Source organism: Motacilla alba, chromosome 1A (genome assembly GCF_015832195.1).
Source record: "Motacilla alba alba isolate MOTALB_02 chromosome 1A, Motacilla_alba_V1.0_pri, whole genome shotgun sequence".
NCBI lineage: Eukaryota > Metazoa > Chordata > Aves > Passeriformes > Motacillidae > Motacilla > Motacilla alba.
In genome coordinates this window covers 2,545,266-2,563,963 of record NC_052031.1, presented here as the reverse complement: position 1 = coordinate 2,563,963, position 18,698 = coordinate 2,545,266, and the positions used below count along the sequence as shown (strand labels likewise).

General features: G+C 48.9%; 1 protein-coding gene across 3 annotated transcripts in view; it reads right to left on the bottom strand.

The window, feature by feature from the left end:
• PLXNA4 (plexin A4) overlaps positions 1 to 18,698 on the bottom strand; it is a 459,202-nt gene that overhangs the window by 425,409 nt on the left and 15,095 nt on the right. For all 3 annotated transcript variants that reach the window (XM_038153056.1, XM_038153057.1, XM_038153055.1), the window contains exon 2: positions 1,488 to 2,751. In XM_038153056.1, coding sequence (XP_038008984.1) covers positions 1,488 to 2,666 — 1,179 coding nt within the window. In that variant the 5' untranslated portion in view covers positions 2,667 to 2,751. The remainder of the gene's footprint in view (positions 1 to 1,487; positions 2,752 to 18,698) is intronic.

The following is an 18,698-nucleotide window of genomic DNA, read 5'->3' as shown; positions in this document are numbered from 1 at the left end:
CCTGCTCAGTCTGGCACCAGTTTTCTTTGGGACTCACCCAAAGAGTGAGCCTTTGGGTTTGGGACTCACCCCATGGGGCACAAGAAAGCTGTTGGCCTTTTCTGCTCCCGTCTAAAGCCACAGAAGGCAGGACTGAGAGGTTTCAAACCTAATTGGAGAGGTCCAGCACTGCAAACATTAGTGTGGAGCACAAGCAGAGCAAATATGCAAATGCATGGAGAGGCTTAAGAGCCCAGGAAAGAAACTCCAGTGGGAAGCTCCCAGCTTAAATCTAAAGGCAGCTCTTTGAATGTGAACAGGCCTTGCGGCTAAACAAAAAAATCAAAGCCAGATTTGGGCACAGCCTTTCTCCCTGTGCAGTGCTCCACAGGGAGCTCTGCGGGTCTAGGCAGAGGAGATCCCAGCTGAAATCAAGGACTTGTCCCTTCAGTGTGAGAGGATGAGAGCAGGGCAAGGTCAAGCAAGGACACTGAGGGGTGTAAAGGGGAATTAGGGCAGAGTAAGGCAGGATCAGTGTCCTTGCAATGAGACTGCCATCCACATTCCTCATGGTCCGTCCTTGAAGCATCAGAAGAACCCCCCAGCAAACAAAGCTTGAGCACCAAGGAGCAATGCCATACCCTCAGCACTGCCTGCCTGGAGATTTCAGGGCAGGAAAGCACTGTGGCTTTTCCCTTCGCTCAGACTGGAACTCGCCTCTCACTTGAAAGAGCTCATTAAGGGTGGGGATCAGAGCCCGGGGAGCGGCTCCTGCAGCCCCGGGCGCGGTGCCGGCTGTAATGCCCCTGTCTGTGCCTGCCATCAAAGCCAGCCCTGTGCACATCCCTGCAATGGCACTCACAATAAACCCAGGCAATTTCTTCAGACCATTTGTAGGTCAGACAGACCAGCCTCTTCCCAAATCCTGCCCTTAAATCTTGCAGTGTTTAATCCTTGATCTGCAGCCAGGCCTTAATTTCTCAGTGCAGAGCTGGCTGGAGACCGGAAGGCGAGGAGCTTTGATGGTTAATGGCCAGTGCTTCTCAGCCCTGGAAGAAATGAAGCCCTGGCTTCATAAAGTTCCCTGAAAAAATCCTGCCCCAGCCACAGCCCAGGGAAGAAAAATTACACCAGCAGAGAAACTGGCACAAGCCGTGACATCTCTAGGTCCTGTTCTGGTTTGAGTGGAGAGTGCACTTGGGTCTAAGTGATTTCACCCCTGAAGTACCTATAACAGGCATATTCCTCCCAAATATTCCAAGGCCACTTGTTTTAGCTCAGAAGCAAACACAGCATGTCTGCTTGTTCTGATACCTTCACCAGCTTGTCTATGAGCTAATTGGGCCATGAGCTGGTTAAATCAGGTGGTGTGGTGAGCTGGAGGCAGAGCCAGCACTGGGACAAGGCAGTCTCAGTTCCTTGGTCTCTGCTTTAAGGTTGGTTATCTGAAGACAAGACCTGTTGATGGTTTAAGAGGGCAAGGTGGGGTGCTCAAGGGCTCCACTTACCGCGCTGCTACAGGGAATGTCCTTGACCTTGAGCCAGGCCAGATCTAACGTCCCCTCTCCCCTGTAGCAGGACTGAAGCCTGTCCTTGATGCGGTCGTTGATGTTTTTCAGGACAAAGATGCAAAGGGCAGACTCATCCAAGGACTTCATCTTCCTTTTCTGCCCCTTGGAGAAGACTGTGAAGAGGATATCATCCTCGGGGCCAACTCCCAGAGACCTGGCCAGGATGGCTCCAGCCTTTGACAAGTAGGCAGCCTGCAGCAATCGATATTCCACCCCGTTCTTCTCACAGCCAATGGGCACCTCCACGTAGGAGTTAAAGGCCGTGTCCTCCTTACAAAGCCTCACCAGCTTGGAGGTATAAACCTGCTCCTTCGTGGTGGAGCCAGGTGGGGAGATCATCTCAGGCTGCAGGGTCAGGAAGTAGACAAAGTTCCCGCTGCTGAAGCCGTAGATGTAGTAGATATCGAAGTCGGGGATGATGGTAAAGGTGTCTGAGGGGATCTTGATCATGGAGGCCACAAACTCGTCGTGAAAGACGTATGCAAACATCCCATCAGCCTCGGAGTTCTTGGTGAGCTTTCTGCTGGAGATGGTGGGGAAATACTCCGGTTTGCCATCCACGGCCGTGGCGATGAACAGCTTGTCGTCCATGTTGCTGTAAGAAACAATGACTCCAAAAACAGAGCCACTCTCGTTCACCCCAGAGAGGTAATGCTCCTTCTTGTGGAAGGGCTCTCCCAGCTTGAAGAGGTCATCCAGCCTCAGCAGCTTGCAGATGCCCTGGTACAGACTCCCACAGGCTATCAACCGATTCTCCTTGTAGTCTATGAGGAGCATTTTGTTTATGTTGTTGGTGGGCGTCAAAGGTTCGTTGCAGGTTTGGACTATCCTTGGAGGATAACACTTGGGATTGTCATCATCAGGACCAGTCTCGTGGGTCACCAGGACCTTCAGGTCACTGGAGAGTTTGTAGATCCTGTTGACAGCCCCCAAGTAAATGTGCCCAGTCCTTTCGTCCACCACCAAGTGGTTGAAGTTTCCCTCTGCTTGCTCTCCAGTGAAGGTGATGAAGGGCCTCTTTGGATGGGGTGGCTGCTGTCTGCCCAGAGGTGACACTGTGGTGGACAGCAGGAGGTGAGAAACCAGGCAAGTCCATTTCCACATGGCCGGCGACATGATTAGAGAGGTTTGTATTCCCAAGGCAACAAGGATTAGAGGCTGTAAAACTCTTCAAAACACCAATTCCCTGGCAGATTCTGTCCTACAAGCAGAGGAAAAAAGAAAACAAAAGTACATTACTATGGAGTATTCCTTCCTCCTCCCTCCTTCACAACCATGCCATCATCAGAGCGTATTTAATTGCTAATCCTCCCTTTCTCCACTCTGAGCTCTCTACTTAAAACCAGCACAAAGGGAGCCCTCCTGACAGAAAAGATGCTGAGAGCAAAAGCAGAAATCACACAGCAGAGTAATAAATCAGCACCCTTTCCCTCTCCATTACACACCCACGTGCCCCACGGTGCAGCATAAATATTGGCTGCACATGCAGAAGGGTAATGGTAAAAACATCACCCAGCATTGCTGTTTGCACTGCCAGCACCAGCCCAGCTGTGGGTTTGCTATCTGAGACACCAGAACTGGAGAAGGATTATTATCCTGCTCCTCTGGATGAGGCACTGAAGCCTAGAGAAGGTCAGGGATCTGCCTACAGGGATGGGGCCGGATGGATGCTGAGCTCTCCTACAGCCCTTGAAGTTTGCCAGGAAGGAGCCAGCTCTGGTGTGACATTAACATCCTTTCAGGGAGACCCCAGCCCAGAACAGTTCTGTTTGAGCAGGAGTTCTGTGGTTTCCATATCAAAGCTGCCTCACACAAGCCCAGCCCAGCCCACGGTGCAGACCCAGGGGTTGTGGTGTGCCAGCTGTCACTGCCACATCTGCAAAGGGCTGGGAGCAAAAGGAGCACTGGGTGTCCTCTCTCCCCTGGGCTCTCACCACAGACCTCTCTCCACCCACTTCACAGCCAAGGGAACATCATCTAAAAGAGATCCAGCTCTCCTGGGTATCTCAGCTGACTGAGGAGTAAGGGGTTGCTTATCTACCAACAGTGATAAAGCCTAAAGCACTATGAAGTAGGAAAAACAAAGACCCAAGGACCACCCTGGTACCTTTCCAAAGAGAGGGAAGAGGCTTTCATTGCACCACTCAGTCCCTTAAAATCTCCCAAGTTTTGGCCACGGTGATGGGAGCAGTATGGGGTTCAAACATTTGGTGGGCACATCACCAAACCTTATGGAAACACCTCTTCCTACTCAGCACATCCATCTGCTCCCTTTTCCCTCACTTTTTTGGTTGCTTCTGTACTAAGAAGAGCTTTAGCCCTTCATGGCCCCACAGAGCATGTGGGACATGGAGTTCTATCAGCTCAGGCCGCACAAGCCAAGCTCCTGATTGAGTGCTGACCACACAAACCTGGTGGCCAGGCCCTTCATCCCTCTGTCGTCCAGATCAGAACTTCACAAGGCTGCTCTTGATTTTCAAAAGGACACAAGCCAAACACTCCCGCCGTGTCCCAACCCGTCTGTCACAGAGTGACTTTGCTGAAATCAGGGGTGCAATCAGTGATGACAGCCAGGCTCGCACAAGTAGGAGGCAAGGAAAAAATCCCTGAGTGCAGATCCCAGCAGGGAGGAAGAGGTGACAGTGACACAGGCCTGGATGAGCAGCTTTTTCAGATCTGTGCAGCTCTGGTAGCGCCGGTGGAACTGAAAGATTTACTTCAAAAAATAATAGGGAGAATAAATCCCACATTCTTTTGACCCGTAGCCTGATTAGATCTGATAGTGGAAAGGGTAAGTCTGGGCTCGTAGAGCAGCCACCACTTTTATGCCACCCCAAATATTTCAAAATTCTCGCACAGCAGCCAGAATTCCCAAGCTGTTGTAGGATCACCTTCACCTCCTGCTGCCCTCCCTGCTGCAGCAGCCACAGGCATTGCATGGATGATGGACAAAGGTCAGCCCACATTTGCTTTAGTCATGTTTACTCTGTTCTGCTTTGCCTCTCTGGTCAAGCAAATATTTAATAAAACCAAGCTTATAGTGCAGAGTTTGCAGGACTGTCTCTGCAGGGATAGGCAGGCTGGTCACGTAGGCTGTTAATAACCTTTATTATGATGGATAGAGCAGTGGTGGGATGAGCTCTCCCCACACAACCATTCCTCTTTCAAAAGGGCCCATCCTTGAGAGAGCAGCAGAAGAGGGAAGCTGTCCCTGTTTGAGCCCTGTGTTCAGAAGCATCACGTGGCGACCCTGAACACCAGCTCCCGTCACTGATGAGTTATGATCCACCTTTCTAACAGGCACTGGTTTGATCAGGAGCTAGGCAGATCTAGGGAGAAATTATTCCTTTCAAGTCCTAAAAAGGTATCTGTTTTACCCCTCTGTTGTACTGTATTTTGCTCTGCAGAGTCAGCAGAGCTGCAGGGAAATGGGAACTGCTGTAATGACAAGACTGATACTGAGCAGCCCCTCTGTCCAAAATTCATCACAGCACCTGCAGAAATGGGATAAAATCTGCCCATTAAAACAAACAGCCGAGACAAAATGAGAAGAGACAGGCTCCAGACATAAATTCTTCGAGGCCCATGCAGGTGAGAATTGATTTGAGGTCAGACTATCAGTTGCAGAGGAAAGGAATGGTGAGGAGAACCTTGCTACATCCCTTCCAACCCAAACCCTTCTGTGATCCCTCCAGGAAAAGACAGCAAATTTCATCTGGAGACCAGAGAGACTCCAGTGAGAAACTCCAGGAAGGCTTTACAGCAGGCAAGGGTGCTTTCCAAAACCCTGAAGGAAGTTCACCTGCAGAGGAAGGAGCACCAGCAGTCTGAGAGCACCAGGAATGCACAGGAGCAGCTTTTTGGGACAAAGCAGGGAGAGCCTGGGGCTGTTTTGCCATCTTCCAGCAGCCATCTGAGTGACCCTAGGAGCAGGATTTTCTCTCTGCTTGCTGCTGGCACACTCTCCTCTCCCATCTGCTCGTGCTGTACCCTCTGTCCTGGAGCCCCAATCAGTCCTGGAGCCTCTGAGGGCTATAATTTGTAATTTGGCTTAATTAATAAATAACAGCAGAGGTCAGGGGCGAGGAGGCCTGGATGTTTAGCCTGCAGAAAAGAGCAGGGTTTGTACAAGCCCTCAGAGGATGCACCAAGGAGAAGGGGGTTGTGGATGGGGTTTTTTCCCCTGTGTCTGGATGGCAGGAATCACAGCAGCTGGGAAGGCAATAATACAGAGCCATGGACATGCAGAGACTACAAGAGAATAATTATATTCTAAAAACAAAGCAAATAAACAAAAGGCCACAGCCAGCAAGGCTGGACTTGGGCTCTGAGCTGGCTGTTTCCAAAATAAACCCAAAGTGCCTCCTCCACTGGGGATGTGGCCAGCAGAAATGCCCCAAGCAACCACACAGGGCTCCTGTGTGAGGCCACATCATCCCTCGACGTGGCTCCTGCCACAGCAGCCTCTCCATCAGCCCATCCAAGGTCTCTGGGAAGGTTACAGAGCAAATCCAGCTGTTTCAGACAGCTGTTACAGAGGTTTCACACCCCTGTCCTGCCCGTGGAATCATGACTTTATGGCTTGCAAACAACACATTGCCCAGAAGATGCCTTGAACTCTCAAGTTTGGTTTGAGCACTGGTTTCCTCCTGGAGAACAGCAAGTTATGGTGCTACCCCACAGTCTGGTTACTTTTTTTTTTTTTTATTGAGCATTTTCAGCAAAGGTTTGAGACCACTGAGTTAAAGGTTGCAGTTTAGCTCTGCTCAGGGATCTCCAGGACACAATCCCAAGAGCCCAGAACATGAAACTCTGTGGTAAATACATGGGGTTCTGGGCAAGAACAGCTTGGGTGTGAAAGAGGAAGAAACAGTTTGGGAGTCTCGGAGGAAGAAACACTCCAAATGTCATTTAACTCTGATTATTAGATGGGAAATTTAGGGAATGATGAATACATCCTCAAAATGCAGCAGTGTGCAAGGGGACAAAGTCAAGGATGAGTTATGCCTGAGGAAGTAGGAATAAATCAGGAATAAAGAGGACACAAAGGACTGATCTGTCAGCTGAGAGAGAGGGAAGCACTCAGGAGGAAGTGTACAGGGAGAGGGGAAGGAGAGAGCTGGGCTTTGATTGACAGTCTCACAAAATCCATGGTCGTGTCCCTAAACTGGAGTCTGGGACAAATCCACCCCATCCAATGACAGTTCCTGAAAGGAACATGTCACTGTGTGAGCATGAGACAACAGCATTTTATCACCAAAGGGGTATCAGGGACAGCCAGAGGTGATACAGACACTCCATCCTCAGAGGGCATGAAAAACCACATTATTATTAGAAATCTACAGTTCTTGTAGAAACAATGGTGGACCCAAGACCTGATTGGCCTTTAGGAATCTTCTCTCACACTATTGGTGACCTGTGAATAGCACACTCTGGAGAAGCATATCTATAAACAGTGGTTACAGAAAGAGAGATAATAATTGTTTGAATTCTTCTCTCTAAAGTTTCCCACAGCTTCTCACAGTTTCCCAGGAAAATCCTGGGAGAACTATGCCTCTCTCTGCTCAGAGAACATGTGATTGCCACAGCACCTCCCTCAGAGACACGCACACACAGCCCTCCTGCCATCAAAGGTGTCAGACAGAGCCATGTCCCCAGGTCCCCTGCCAAGGCCACGTGTGGCAGCAGGCACACCACAAAGTCAGCAGGAAGAGCCTGGATACAGAAAGCCATAGAAGCAATCCCACTCTGGGTCCAGCTCAGAGCAAAAAAATACACGTTAAAACTTGAATACAACCAAAATGAGCTGAAAAACAGCTCTGGGAGAGCTGTCCTCATGGACAGCGGGCCTGGCAGCACCCCAAAGCCCTGGCAGGGTGAGTTGCCCACCTGGCTGGCAGGAAGCCAGGAGCACCCAGGGCTCCTGGGCAGTGCCAGGGTGGCTAATGAAGCCCAGCTAGTGAGGCAGCACTCTCCTGGGTTTGCTTTTCTATAACTGTGCTGAAAAGGCCCCAACGAGGGAGGAAATGATGAGGAGGACTCCATCTTATCAGAAGGCTAATTAACTACTTTGTTATACTGTATTATTTTATACTATATTACACTACATTACATTACATCTAAACTGAATCTGCCAAGCACTCAACGACTGCACAGAATCTCGTGACTGCCCCCTGACAGTCCTGACACAAACACACACTGGGCCCTGACAGGCCAAGGAACCAAAACACCATCACTCTGGGTGAACAATCTCCATGTTGCATTCCACTTTGGCACAAACACAGGCACAGCAAATGGTAAGAATTGTTTTTCCTTTCTCCGAGGTTCAGAGAACGTGAAACCCAGGAATATTCTTGGGAAGAACTGTGCCTTGCTTTTCCCTGTGAAGAGAAATGTGGCTGCACTTTTCCTGCACTCAGGCTGTCCATGCTGGGATGCAGGAGATGCTGACCAGGCAGAGGCCCAGCCCTGGAGCCAGCACAGAGCAATTCAGCACCAAGTGCAGCTACACAATCCCTTTAATCTCATCTAAAGACTTTTGTCCGTGGTTTCCTTTAATAAACCCTGATTACCATGGATAGAAGCTTTTCTTTAGGAGCCAACACGGCAAGAAAAACCCATAAAGGGACATTGTCAACAGCTTCCCCAACAAAGACTGGATTCTAACTTTGGCTAAATCCTTTCTCCCTGCGCTTACAACCTGCCCAAGCTGAAGGCAAGTCTCACTTTGGGGACACCTCACACCAGAGCAGCTTTACTTTGGAGCTCACCAAAAAGAACAGATCCCTGCACGAGCTGCAGCTTGTCCCAAATAAAGGGATTTATTTCAGGAGTGGTTTGTTTGAAAGAGAATTAAAATACAGAGGGACAACACAGCCTTCCCTCATCACACAGATTATTTTTCTCAGGCACTCAGATGCTGCCCATCACCTTGTTACCTGTGTCTGTGCCAGAAGAGTATTAAATGATGGGATTAACACATGACATGAATGGGACTTTATTCCCTTTTTTCCCAGCTCTCCCCATGTGATAAAACTGCATGTGGATGTTGTTTCTGCCTGCATTTCAAATTTGGTTTTCCACCAGCAAAAGCAGGTCAGAGCTGTGCTCCTCTGTGCTTGGGAGAGCAGAGGGGTTTGTAATGATTTCACAGCTCCTCCAGGAATTTGCTACAGAGACTTGAATGAAAGAACACAAATATTCAGCGTCACAGAAAGGAGAATGGAGTTTTGAGGTCATGGAAATAACCTACAAATCCAGAGACCAGAGTTAAACTCTCTTTTCTGGAGCAGACAGGGATGTGGGTCCCCAGGGCTGGGTGTTACGGAACGCCCAGAACTGGAAGGGACCCAACCTTCCAATGACATGACACAGGTAACAGTATTTCCCAGCCTCCTGAAAGTGTCCTGAGGACAAATCTATGAAAATTACTCCTTATCACAGTAACTGGGGAAATGTAAACCCCCCAAACGAACAAACTGGTGTAGCAAGAGCACCCAAGGTCACTGATTTCAAGCAAACCATGTCACAGCAGTGCCTAGCTTGGCTGATCCCTCCTTTTGTGGGTGTGAGATCACAGAGGCACTGAGAAAAGGGAAATATTGCCAACAGCTGGAGTGTCAGGTTGACTTCTGTCTCATTCTTGTCCCCAGCAAAGCCATCACACAGTGCTGGCACTCTGTTCTCCCCAGCACTAAGAGTTTCTCTGCTGTGTTTCACTGAGGTGCAGCTCTCATGGGGTTGGCAGTGCCAGCTTGGCCCAAAAAAATAAAAATTTTATGGAATATTCCTAATATTCAGGGTCAGCTGTGTGCTTTCCCAATTCCTGGTGCACCTCCAGCCTTTTCCCTGTCAGGCCATGAGAAGCTGAAAAGTCCTGGAGTTAGTTAAACCCTATTTAACAGCAACTAAAACCATCAGTGTGTTATCACCACGATTCTCACACCAAATCCAAACCACACCATCCCAGGAAGAAAATTAACTTGATTCCAGCAGAAACCAGGACAGCAATTCACTGGGAAGGAGACCCTGATGAGCTCTAGACACAAAGAGGAATAAACACAGCCTCTGCCCCTCAAGGAGTGATGAATATTGAAAAGAAAGTGAACTGGGTTTCATCCCAGCAGGTCTCCCCGGCTCGTGTATCCATTCCAGCATTTTAGGACAGCCTTGAGGAAAATGGCATTTCCTTCTTCAGAAGCTCAGCTTAGGCTCCCACATTCCCTTCGAGGCTTTGGGGGCTCTGAAAAAGCCCAAAAGAAATCAGAATTTGCTGGGTCTGGTTCAGGTGGGAGCTCTAACACAGCCGGGAAGGGTCTGTGACCTGGTTTTCCCCACGAGCTGCCAGGCAGCTGTTCTGTTTCCTTGTTGGCTGAAGCTGTTTCAGCAGAGTTGGTGTTGCTCTGGATGCCAGTGGGTGGATGTTTTCCCCTGCCTGGCAATTTTGGGAAGATTCTGTGAGACACAAGTCCCCTGTCTCAGGCTGAAGCCTCACAATTAGCTCTGTGTGTATCCCCCAGGATTTCACTGTTCTTCAGCTGCCTCCTGGAAGATTGGCAGGGAGAGCCACTCGGCATTCACAGGGACTTTGAGGCCACTGGCTACTTCACTCTCCAGATCTCTGCGAGATAAAACATGGCACTTCAAGGGAAAAAACCAAAACCTTGATCAGCTGGTTGTGGGAGCACTGAGAACCAAATCTGGAGCTGGGGAAAACACTGGCAAAGAAGGCAGCAGAGAATCCCCAGCCTTCAAAGTCTGAGATTTTGCTATATATTCAAAACACAGCTGGAGCAGAGTGGTCTGAGGGAAAAAGTAAAAGCAACAGGACTGGGAAAATCAGAGATGATAGCAGGATCAGGGAATCCCAGAATGGTTTGGTGTTGGAACCCTGGCTGCTGAGAATTCCAGACTTTCTGTGCTCCAGGCACTGACTCCCAGGAGAACACTGCACTGACCTGAGGCCCTGGAGAAGCTTCCAGAATGGAATGGCAGCACTGGGATTGTGGGGGTGGGGTTTGGATAGAAGTGTGTGATATCACAGCGTGGAAAACTCAGAGTTTAAGGGTTTAGAATACAGTAATAGATATAAAGCAAGATGGGGGTTTTGGGGCAGTGGCTGGTCCTTCTTCTTCACCTTCTTCTCCATGGGTTTGGGTGGTTTTGTGTAATTGGATAAAAAAGTCCCCATTGCAGGCATGGGTGGTTGGTTATTGGGTTAAAAGTGAAAATAATTTAGGTGTCGTTTCTTTATTGGACAGTTTATCCTTAAAAGGCCTTGTGGAGAGAGAGATGGGGCTCCATTTTTAGTTTGTTAGAGCGAAGTGCTGTGGAACTCAGGGTTTGTGAGACTGTAACACAGATAAGAACTGATAAACATCTGAGTCCCAAAAAAAAAAATACTGCCTTGCACATTTAATCCTAACCCTGGCAAAAAATGAGATAAAAACTCAACAGTTTGGGTTGGAAGGGACCTAAAAGACCATCTCGTTCCAGCCCTCTGCCATGGCAGGGCCACCTTCCACAGACCAGGCTGCCTGGGTGGGGATGGGGAATAAGGTTTGGAAACCGAGCTTCAGAGGGATGCAGAGCAGTGGATTTGCTGCACAGGGCCAGGCACTCTGCACACCAGATGGGCACCAGCTAGCAGTGACCAGCGCGAGCCGGCTGACAGCAAGTGGGAACTCCTCCCCGATGAAGAGTTTACAAGTGGCCAGGCTGATGTGGTTAATGCAGGGCACGGCTGTGTGCTCCTGGAGAGCCAGGATCCCCCAGGGAGGCACCATCAATCCTGCAACTGCACCAAACCTCACAGGAAATGGGCTGGGCACGCAGCAGGAGTGGCAACATCAAGAAAATGCTGTTAGCAGCGCTGTACTGCTGGCAGGGAAGAGTCAGAAGTGTGATAATTTCTCTTCTGTGGTGCAGGGTTTGCAGCAGAGGCGAGAACAGAGTCTCTCTTTGTGCTTTACTCAGCATAAAATTCCCTGCTTTCATTTATGGCAGGTATCCAGCCCCTTTTGGAGCAGCAGCCACCAGCTCTGGATGGGGCCAGGGAAAAGATCTGACACAGCAAATTCTTCATCTTCAGCTTCTTGTGCGAGTGGCTAAAGGGAGCAGATGAGCCAGCCCCATAAAACAGGGGTGGCTGGGCCATCCCAAATCCCAGCCAGATCTCCAGCCCAACACACCCCTGGGAAGCAGCTGTGCTGACTGGCATTTGCTCTCCCAACCCTAAAAAAGAGCTGCACTTTGCTGCAACCACTAGCAGAATTTTGATATTGACTGGAGATTCTGAAAAAAGAAACTTTCAGATACCTCCTTGTTTTATTTGCTCTGCACTTCCTAACTCTGACCAAATTCCTAAACTCTTCTGGGTGGGTTTTTAGGCACCCTGAACCTCCTAGGCAGACATGTGCTGTTCATTTTATCACTCTGCCTTCTGCATGACAGCTCGTCCACCAACTGCTCCCTGTCTTTCAGCCCTCCAGCAGGTCAGATGAGGTCAGGTGAATATTTTTTAATCTTCCTGCAGCACCCAGGGCAATTAGGTCCCAGTCTGGATGTTCAAAACTTGCACGTGTCAGCTGAAGTAGTGTATTCCTGCTGCCTCCAAGGGCTTGGAAAGCACTCTTGAGGGGTGTCAGAAGGATAAAAAGTCCATCCTTCTGCCCCAAAGCTCACCATCCCAAATTCCAGGGCTCTTCTGCAGATAGGAGATTGCTACAGAGCACGACCTCTTCTTTACAAATAATACAGCAGCAAACAGACATTTTTTAAACTAATGCAAATCTCTTGCATGCTTTTCTTGGCTTTCCCTTGCAAAACCCATAAAAAACTGCATTACAATTGTTTATCATTTTAACCATTCTGGCATAACAGTGCTTTTTGTGCTGTTCAAAATGAACCAGGGCACAGCACAGCTGCTGCACCCAGAGCAAGCAGCTCCCTGAGAAGAAACACCCAAGATCAGACCAAACAAGATCTGCCTTCTTCAGACACTTCCCCTCAGAGCATCCTGGTTAAAATAAAACTTCTGTCCCCACTTGACTTGGATGTTTTGAGCAGGCTGAAGGGCAGCTGAGCTGCTCCTGAGCCAAAAGGGACAGCACTGATGGAGAGCCCCACGTTTGCCCAAGCAGAGACTTCCAGCTGAGACCCAATTTCCAGCCCAGCAGCAGCACTGGGGAAGGACTCTCTGTGCTGAGAGCTGTAATGAGGCACTGTGGACACAAGCCCTGATAAGCTGCAGCTTTGGGAGCATTTCAAGGGAAAAGAAAAAATAAAAAAAGCAGCCTGACATCTGTCCCATCACTGTCCTGTGATGTCCCAATTTACAGGTGGCACAGGAAGACCACAAACGCAGAGAATCAGCAGCAAAACTCAACTCCCCCTTGCAGAAATAAGAACATGGATAAAGTATTATTAATTTGCTGTTAATTTTCTCTCCCAGTGACTTTGTGACGAGCCCAGCTACTGCCAACACATCCAAAGGCCAATGGAAAGTTATTCTTAGTGCCCAGCCCGGCTGTTGCTGCAGGATAAGAATCCCAAATCATGCCTGAGAGTCCTGAGCTGCTGCTGAGCTTACAGGACACCTATGGCCAGGATCAGAGGCAGGCAGGAGACAGAACAGGGCTCATGTGGGTGAGGAGATCATCACATGCTCTGTTTGTTAACAAGCAGATTAGAAAGGAGCTGCTGTACACACACACACACAGCCTGTGTTTGCAGGGACATACACAGCTCCATCCTGTCCAGACACATCTATTTTTGCACCAAAATGATGCCATTCCCGTGCAGGGCACTGTGTGCATGCATAATTCCAGTGAGCATTAGCAGCAACACCTACAGCTCAGGTTGTCTGACATGTTCTGTGCCAAGGCTCACTTTTAAGGTCCTCATTACTTTGACAGACCTGAACCACTCAGGGGACAATTTCCTGAGCTCAGTGTCTGCCTCAGGCTACCAGCTCTGTGGAAAGTTGACTTCAGAATGACTTGGGCAATGCTGAGAACTAAATTAGGGGAAAAGTTTTTGCAAGTTACTGATTTTAACTTTTTCTTTTCCTATATTTGACCTCGGTTAGAGTCTTCCTGCTGCCTCTCTGAAAAGCTGGCACGCTTTGGAGCAGGGAGGAACAATCAGGATATTCCTTCCCTTGTGGCCATGGCTAAAAGTTTGTCTAAATGTCACCAAGTTGAGCATCTAGTAGCACAAATACTCCAAGGAGGAGTTTTGCTTTTTCCACTGCTCCTAGGATGGATCAGCCAACACTTGGGCTTACCAACAGAGGGGGAGAAGAACTGGATCCTGATGAGAAGCCTGGGCTAGTGGAAGGTATCCCTGCCCAAAATTATTTAAGGTCCCTTCAACCCAAACCAGTCTGTGATTCTATGACTTGCCCAAGGTCACACAGAGCTGACAAATCTGTTGAATTCCCAGCTCAGTGCCACAGCAACAACTTTTATTTTGCAGAGCCACGCATGCAGCACCGGGGGAGGCTCCTTCACCGCTGATTTTCTCTGTTCTTGTCTCCTTTGGTGCATGTTTGAGGGACACACACCTAAAAGTGATAAATTCCCCTCAGTCTTAAACCCATCCCCTGCCCCAGCACTTTCCCAGTATCAGCAGAATTTGCACTACACACCCGAGTGTCAGCGTTGGAGCGACTTTAAATAGTTCAGTGGTCACCCTGCTCAGCTGTGGGATGCAGGGATGCATCCAGCATGTCCTGAAATGATACAGCAGAGTCCTGCTGCTGGCACCTAGCCTGGAAGGCCGGGGGGAGGAAGGGAGGAGGTGTCTGCTCCTGGTGCTCTGCTGCTAAAGCTTTCTGCACTTCATCCCTGTGCTCCTCCACACTGACCAGCAATGAGAGGAGACACTGCCAGCACGTTCTACTCCATGTGGGCAGCTTGCTGCTGCTGCAAAAAAAGGCAAAATCTCCACTTTTCCTCCCATAAATATCTCCCCTGGTCCACTCAGACAGAGATGGAAGCTGCAGGTGCCCTCCACTTCACGGGCCTGACCCTTCATCTGCACGGATCGTGCCTGGTGCTAGCAGCAGCTCCACAAATCACCCCAGAGCAGCCACAGGGAGGGTGATGCAATTGTTTTAGCTGTTTGCACAGCCTCATAATTGCAGATCCATCATCACAAAGCATTAGCTGTGTTAGGACAGGTGTTACACAGAAACCCAGCAGCAGAGAGGGGCACGTGAGCGGGGCAGGCTGCAGAGGACACTTTAGTTTGCAGTGAGAGGTTGGAGATCTGGGTTGTGCTACCCAGAAGAAAGTTATTTGTTTGCTGAGCCAGCTGCAAGCAGAACTCTAATTTAATCCAGATCCAAACACCATCTGCTTTGTTCATCTCTGCTCACACAGGATAAAGGCACCTGTGGCTGAGACAAGAGGTGTTTTTAATGTGGGGGGCGTGCAAAGGTCACCTCTGTTCATAAAATCCTGCTCAGAGGAAATGGAGGCCTTGATAACACAGGTTTTAAGAGCTGAAGAAACACTATTAAGCAGATCCCAGGTGATAAAACAGTAAAACCAACAAGTACTGTACCAATGTGCACTCCAGTCCCTTAGCCTCACCTGCCACTGCCTCCACCTCTCCACTCCCTCCAAAACAGGACCTGCTGCTCTCTTCCCTCTCCTGCCAGGACCCCAGAGCTGCACTTGCAATGCCACACAAGCCTCAAATGCTGTGAAAAGCTGTAAATCTGTGCCCATTACCCTTGGGGATGCAGTCACAGCTGCTGGGAGGTGAGGCAGGAGCATCCTCCCTGCTCCTGGAGAGCATCACCTGTGCTCCACCTCCCCGGGGCTCAGGTCCAGGGCTGGAGGACACAGGGCCTTCTCCTGCCTCCTGTGTGCCTGGGACATGTCTGGGGACTGGCTTTAGTGACAGGAGCATCACCCAGGCAGGAGGCTGGGCTGAATTTTGCCCTTGACTCAAGAGCTAGAGCCTGTGATGTTTTAGTTTGGATGGGAGGAAAAAGGCAGAGGGAGAGAGGGATGGGAATGAAGTCTGGATTAGAGGAAAAAGGCAGAGGGAGAGAGGGATGGAAATGAAGTCTGGGTTGTTAGTGCTGGCATTAGGCTGTTTTCAAACTGCTGTTTTCAAACAGCAGTGTTTTGTGCTGGGTGCTGTTGTGCTTTTTATCTTATTGGGAAACACTTAAGATATAGAATTTGTCACCATACTACTGTAACTCCACAAATTTAACATAAAAATCGAACAGGTCCTAAACATTCCAGTCAAACATGAGCTATAGCACAGCATCTCTTTGTGACCAAGAAATCCTGTAAACCTAAAAATTCTTCCAAAAACTACTTAGTTTTTCCTAAAATTAAACATAGATGACTAACACACTAATGTTAGAGCTGAGGAGTGGCATCCAGGAGTCACTTGTGGGCTTATTTATATTTTTACCTTAGTAAAAAAAAAAATATAGTAGTAAATAGAAAATAAAAATGATTTTTTTGAAAAAAAAAAACACAAAAAAACAAAAAACACAAAAACAGGACAAGGTGGAATAACTTTAAATTGAAAGAGGACAGGATTAGATTGGATACTTGTAAGAAATTCTTCCCTGTGAGGGTGTTGAGGCCATGGCACAGGGTACCCAGAGAAGCTGTGGCTGTCCCTGGATCCCTGGCAGTGTCCAAGGCCAGGCTGGATGGAGCTTGGAGCACCCTGGGCTGGTAAAAGACATCCCTGAGGGCAGCTGGAAGTAGAATTTTAAGATTCCTTCTGACCCAAACCCTTCAGTGATGCTCTGAAGAAGCAGCAGCCCACAGAGCAGCTCCCAGGCCAGGTCAAGGCCAGCAAACACCCCCAGGAGCTCACCACCGAAGCCCTGCTGTCACCATCACATTTTCTGAAAAATCCCTTTGCCCAGGGTTGTTCTCTTGGGAAGCTGAGAAGCCTCAGAGAAAAAGGAAAACAATATTATCTGATTTGCTTCTCCTGTGTTCTGCTGCTTTGGAATGTGGTTGGAGATTGTTTATCCAACAGGTGATTGTTCCATTGGTTTCATGGGAATTGTTTTCACTCTTTGGCCAATCAGGGCCAAGCTGTGTCAGGACTCTGGAGAGAGTCACGAGTTTTCATTATTATCTTTTAGCCTTCTGTCTGTATCCTTTCTGCATTCTTTAGTATAGTTTAGTACAGCATTCTTTAATATAATATAGTATCATAAAATAATAAATTAGCCTTCTGAGAACATGGAGTCAGATTCACCATTTCCTCCCTTCGTCAGGGGTCTCAGAAAATACCACACTCTGCAGCCAATTTCTGATCAGGGCTCAGCACCCCAAATCCTGCCCTGCCCTCTGTGTCTGCAGAAAGCAGGAAACCCCTGAGCTGCCTGAGCAGGGAGCCCCCAGCTCCCAGCTGTGCTCCTGCCAGAGTGCTGCGATAAAACCGCTGCGATAAAACCGCGGCGGCGTTTCCACACAGGTGGGAAATTGCTACCACAATTCTGGGGGTTATTAATAATGACATATTTCTCCTCTGGGGCCAATTTACGATCAGGGCTCAGCACCCCAAACCCTGCCCTGCCCTCTGTCTCTGCAGAAAGCAGGAAACCCCAGCAGCTGGCTGAGCAGGGAGCGCACAGCTCCTGTGATAAAAACGGCGGCGGCGTTTCCACACAGGTGGGAAATTGCTATCACAATTCCAGGGGTTATTAATAACAAGAGATTTCTCCTCTGGGGCCATCTGCATCCCACACACCCCCACAAATCCAGCACTTTCCTCTTCCAGTTACAACAGCCAGGGCAGATAATTCCCTTTTTTCCCTCTGCCTTCCAGCCAGGCACGAAGGCAGAGCTCAACAGGCAGCTTCCTGCTCCAGACCATGCAGACAAACATTGTGCCAAGCCCCACGAACTCAGGACTGGGGCTTTCTTTCTACCAAGGTGCCAGAAATAATACAAATAAACTCTTCTTCTCTCCACGGCTTTATATCTACGGCTCCCACACATCACTACCAGCAGGGCTTTAAAACTAAAACAGACTGGGCCTACGTGGCTTGAATTTCTTCTGGAAATTTATCTCTTCTTGCTGAAAGCTCTGTGTTTGCTTGATCTTCCTGCCTTCCAAGCCCTACAAGTGCCACATGTTGCACAGCTGGATTCCTGACAGAGAAAGAAAACAGGAGGGAAGAGAGAACAGATATTTTATATATATATATATATTTATATATTTATATATGTACATGAATGCAATGGCCGAGGTTTTCAAAAGTCACCTGTGAACTTCAGCAAAGTGCCTTCAAATGTCCCCAAGGGACCTGTGTGCAGGAGAGACAGAGCTCTTGAGCTTCCTAAAATCTGCTCTCCACAGCTAGAAGTGGAAGGAAAAGGAAATGTGGCTCCAAAGGACTTGCTGCTCTAAAGATGCTCAAGACCAGCCCTTGCAGGAAAGGATTTGCAGCAAAAGCTTTGCCAGGGAAGGCTGGAGATAAGTCAGCCAGGAGGAAGAAGGACAGATCCATGTAGCACTGAGGGAAATGAGGAGAATTTTTAATTCTCAAACTCGCTGGGGTCTGACTACTGAAATAATTATGTGTTTTCCCAGCTCCAGGAGAATTTGCTCACTCTCAGCAGCTGTAACAGGGGAATGTACCTGGTGCCCCAAAAACATGGGCAAGCAACATCCACTTCCAGGGTGACAAGCCAAGGGTAAAGCACAGAAAGCTGAGGGGAAGAAATCCTGTTCATCTTGAGCAGCACTTAAAAACAAATCCCAGCAAAGGAGAAAATGAAGAAAATGTTATTTCCTTTGAAATGGAGTACTGCACTCTGTAACAGGAGGGAGGGGGGTGGAAATCAAACCCAAAGTGAACCAGAGACTCAGTTCATAAACACAGGAGAAGGTCAGCTTCCTCCTCACCAATAACTCTGTCCCAGAGGAGCCCAGCATGGCATTTGAGATAGGGCAGATATTTGATTCCTTCCTCTGCGTGGGGAGCCTGACACACACATCCTCCATCCCAGCATTGCCAGGGGCTGGGCTGGGCCCCTCCTGCAGCCACCCTGCCTCAGCAGCATCAGGAACCAGTTTAAAAGCTGCTCCTGCAGCTGAGGATTATTTTTTTCCTGTGTTTGAGAAGAGGCAGTGGCTGTAAAACCTTCT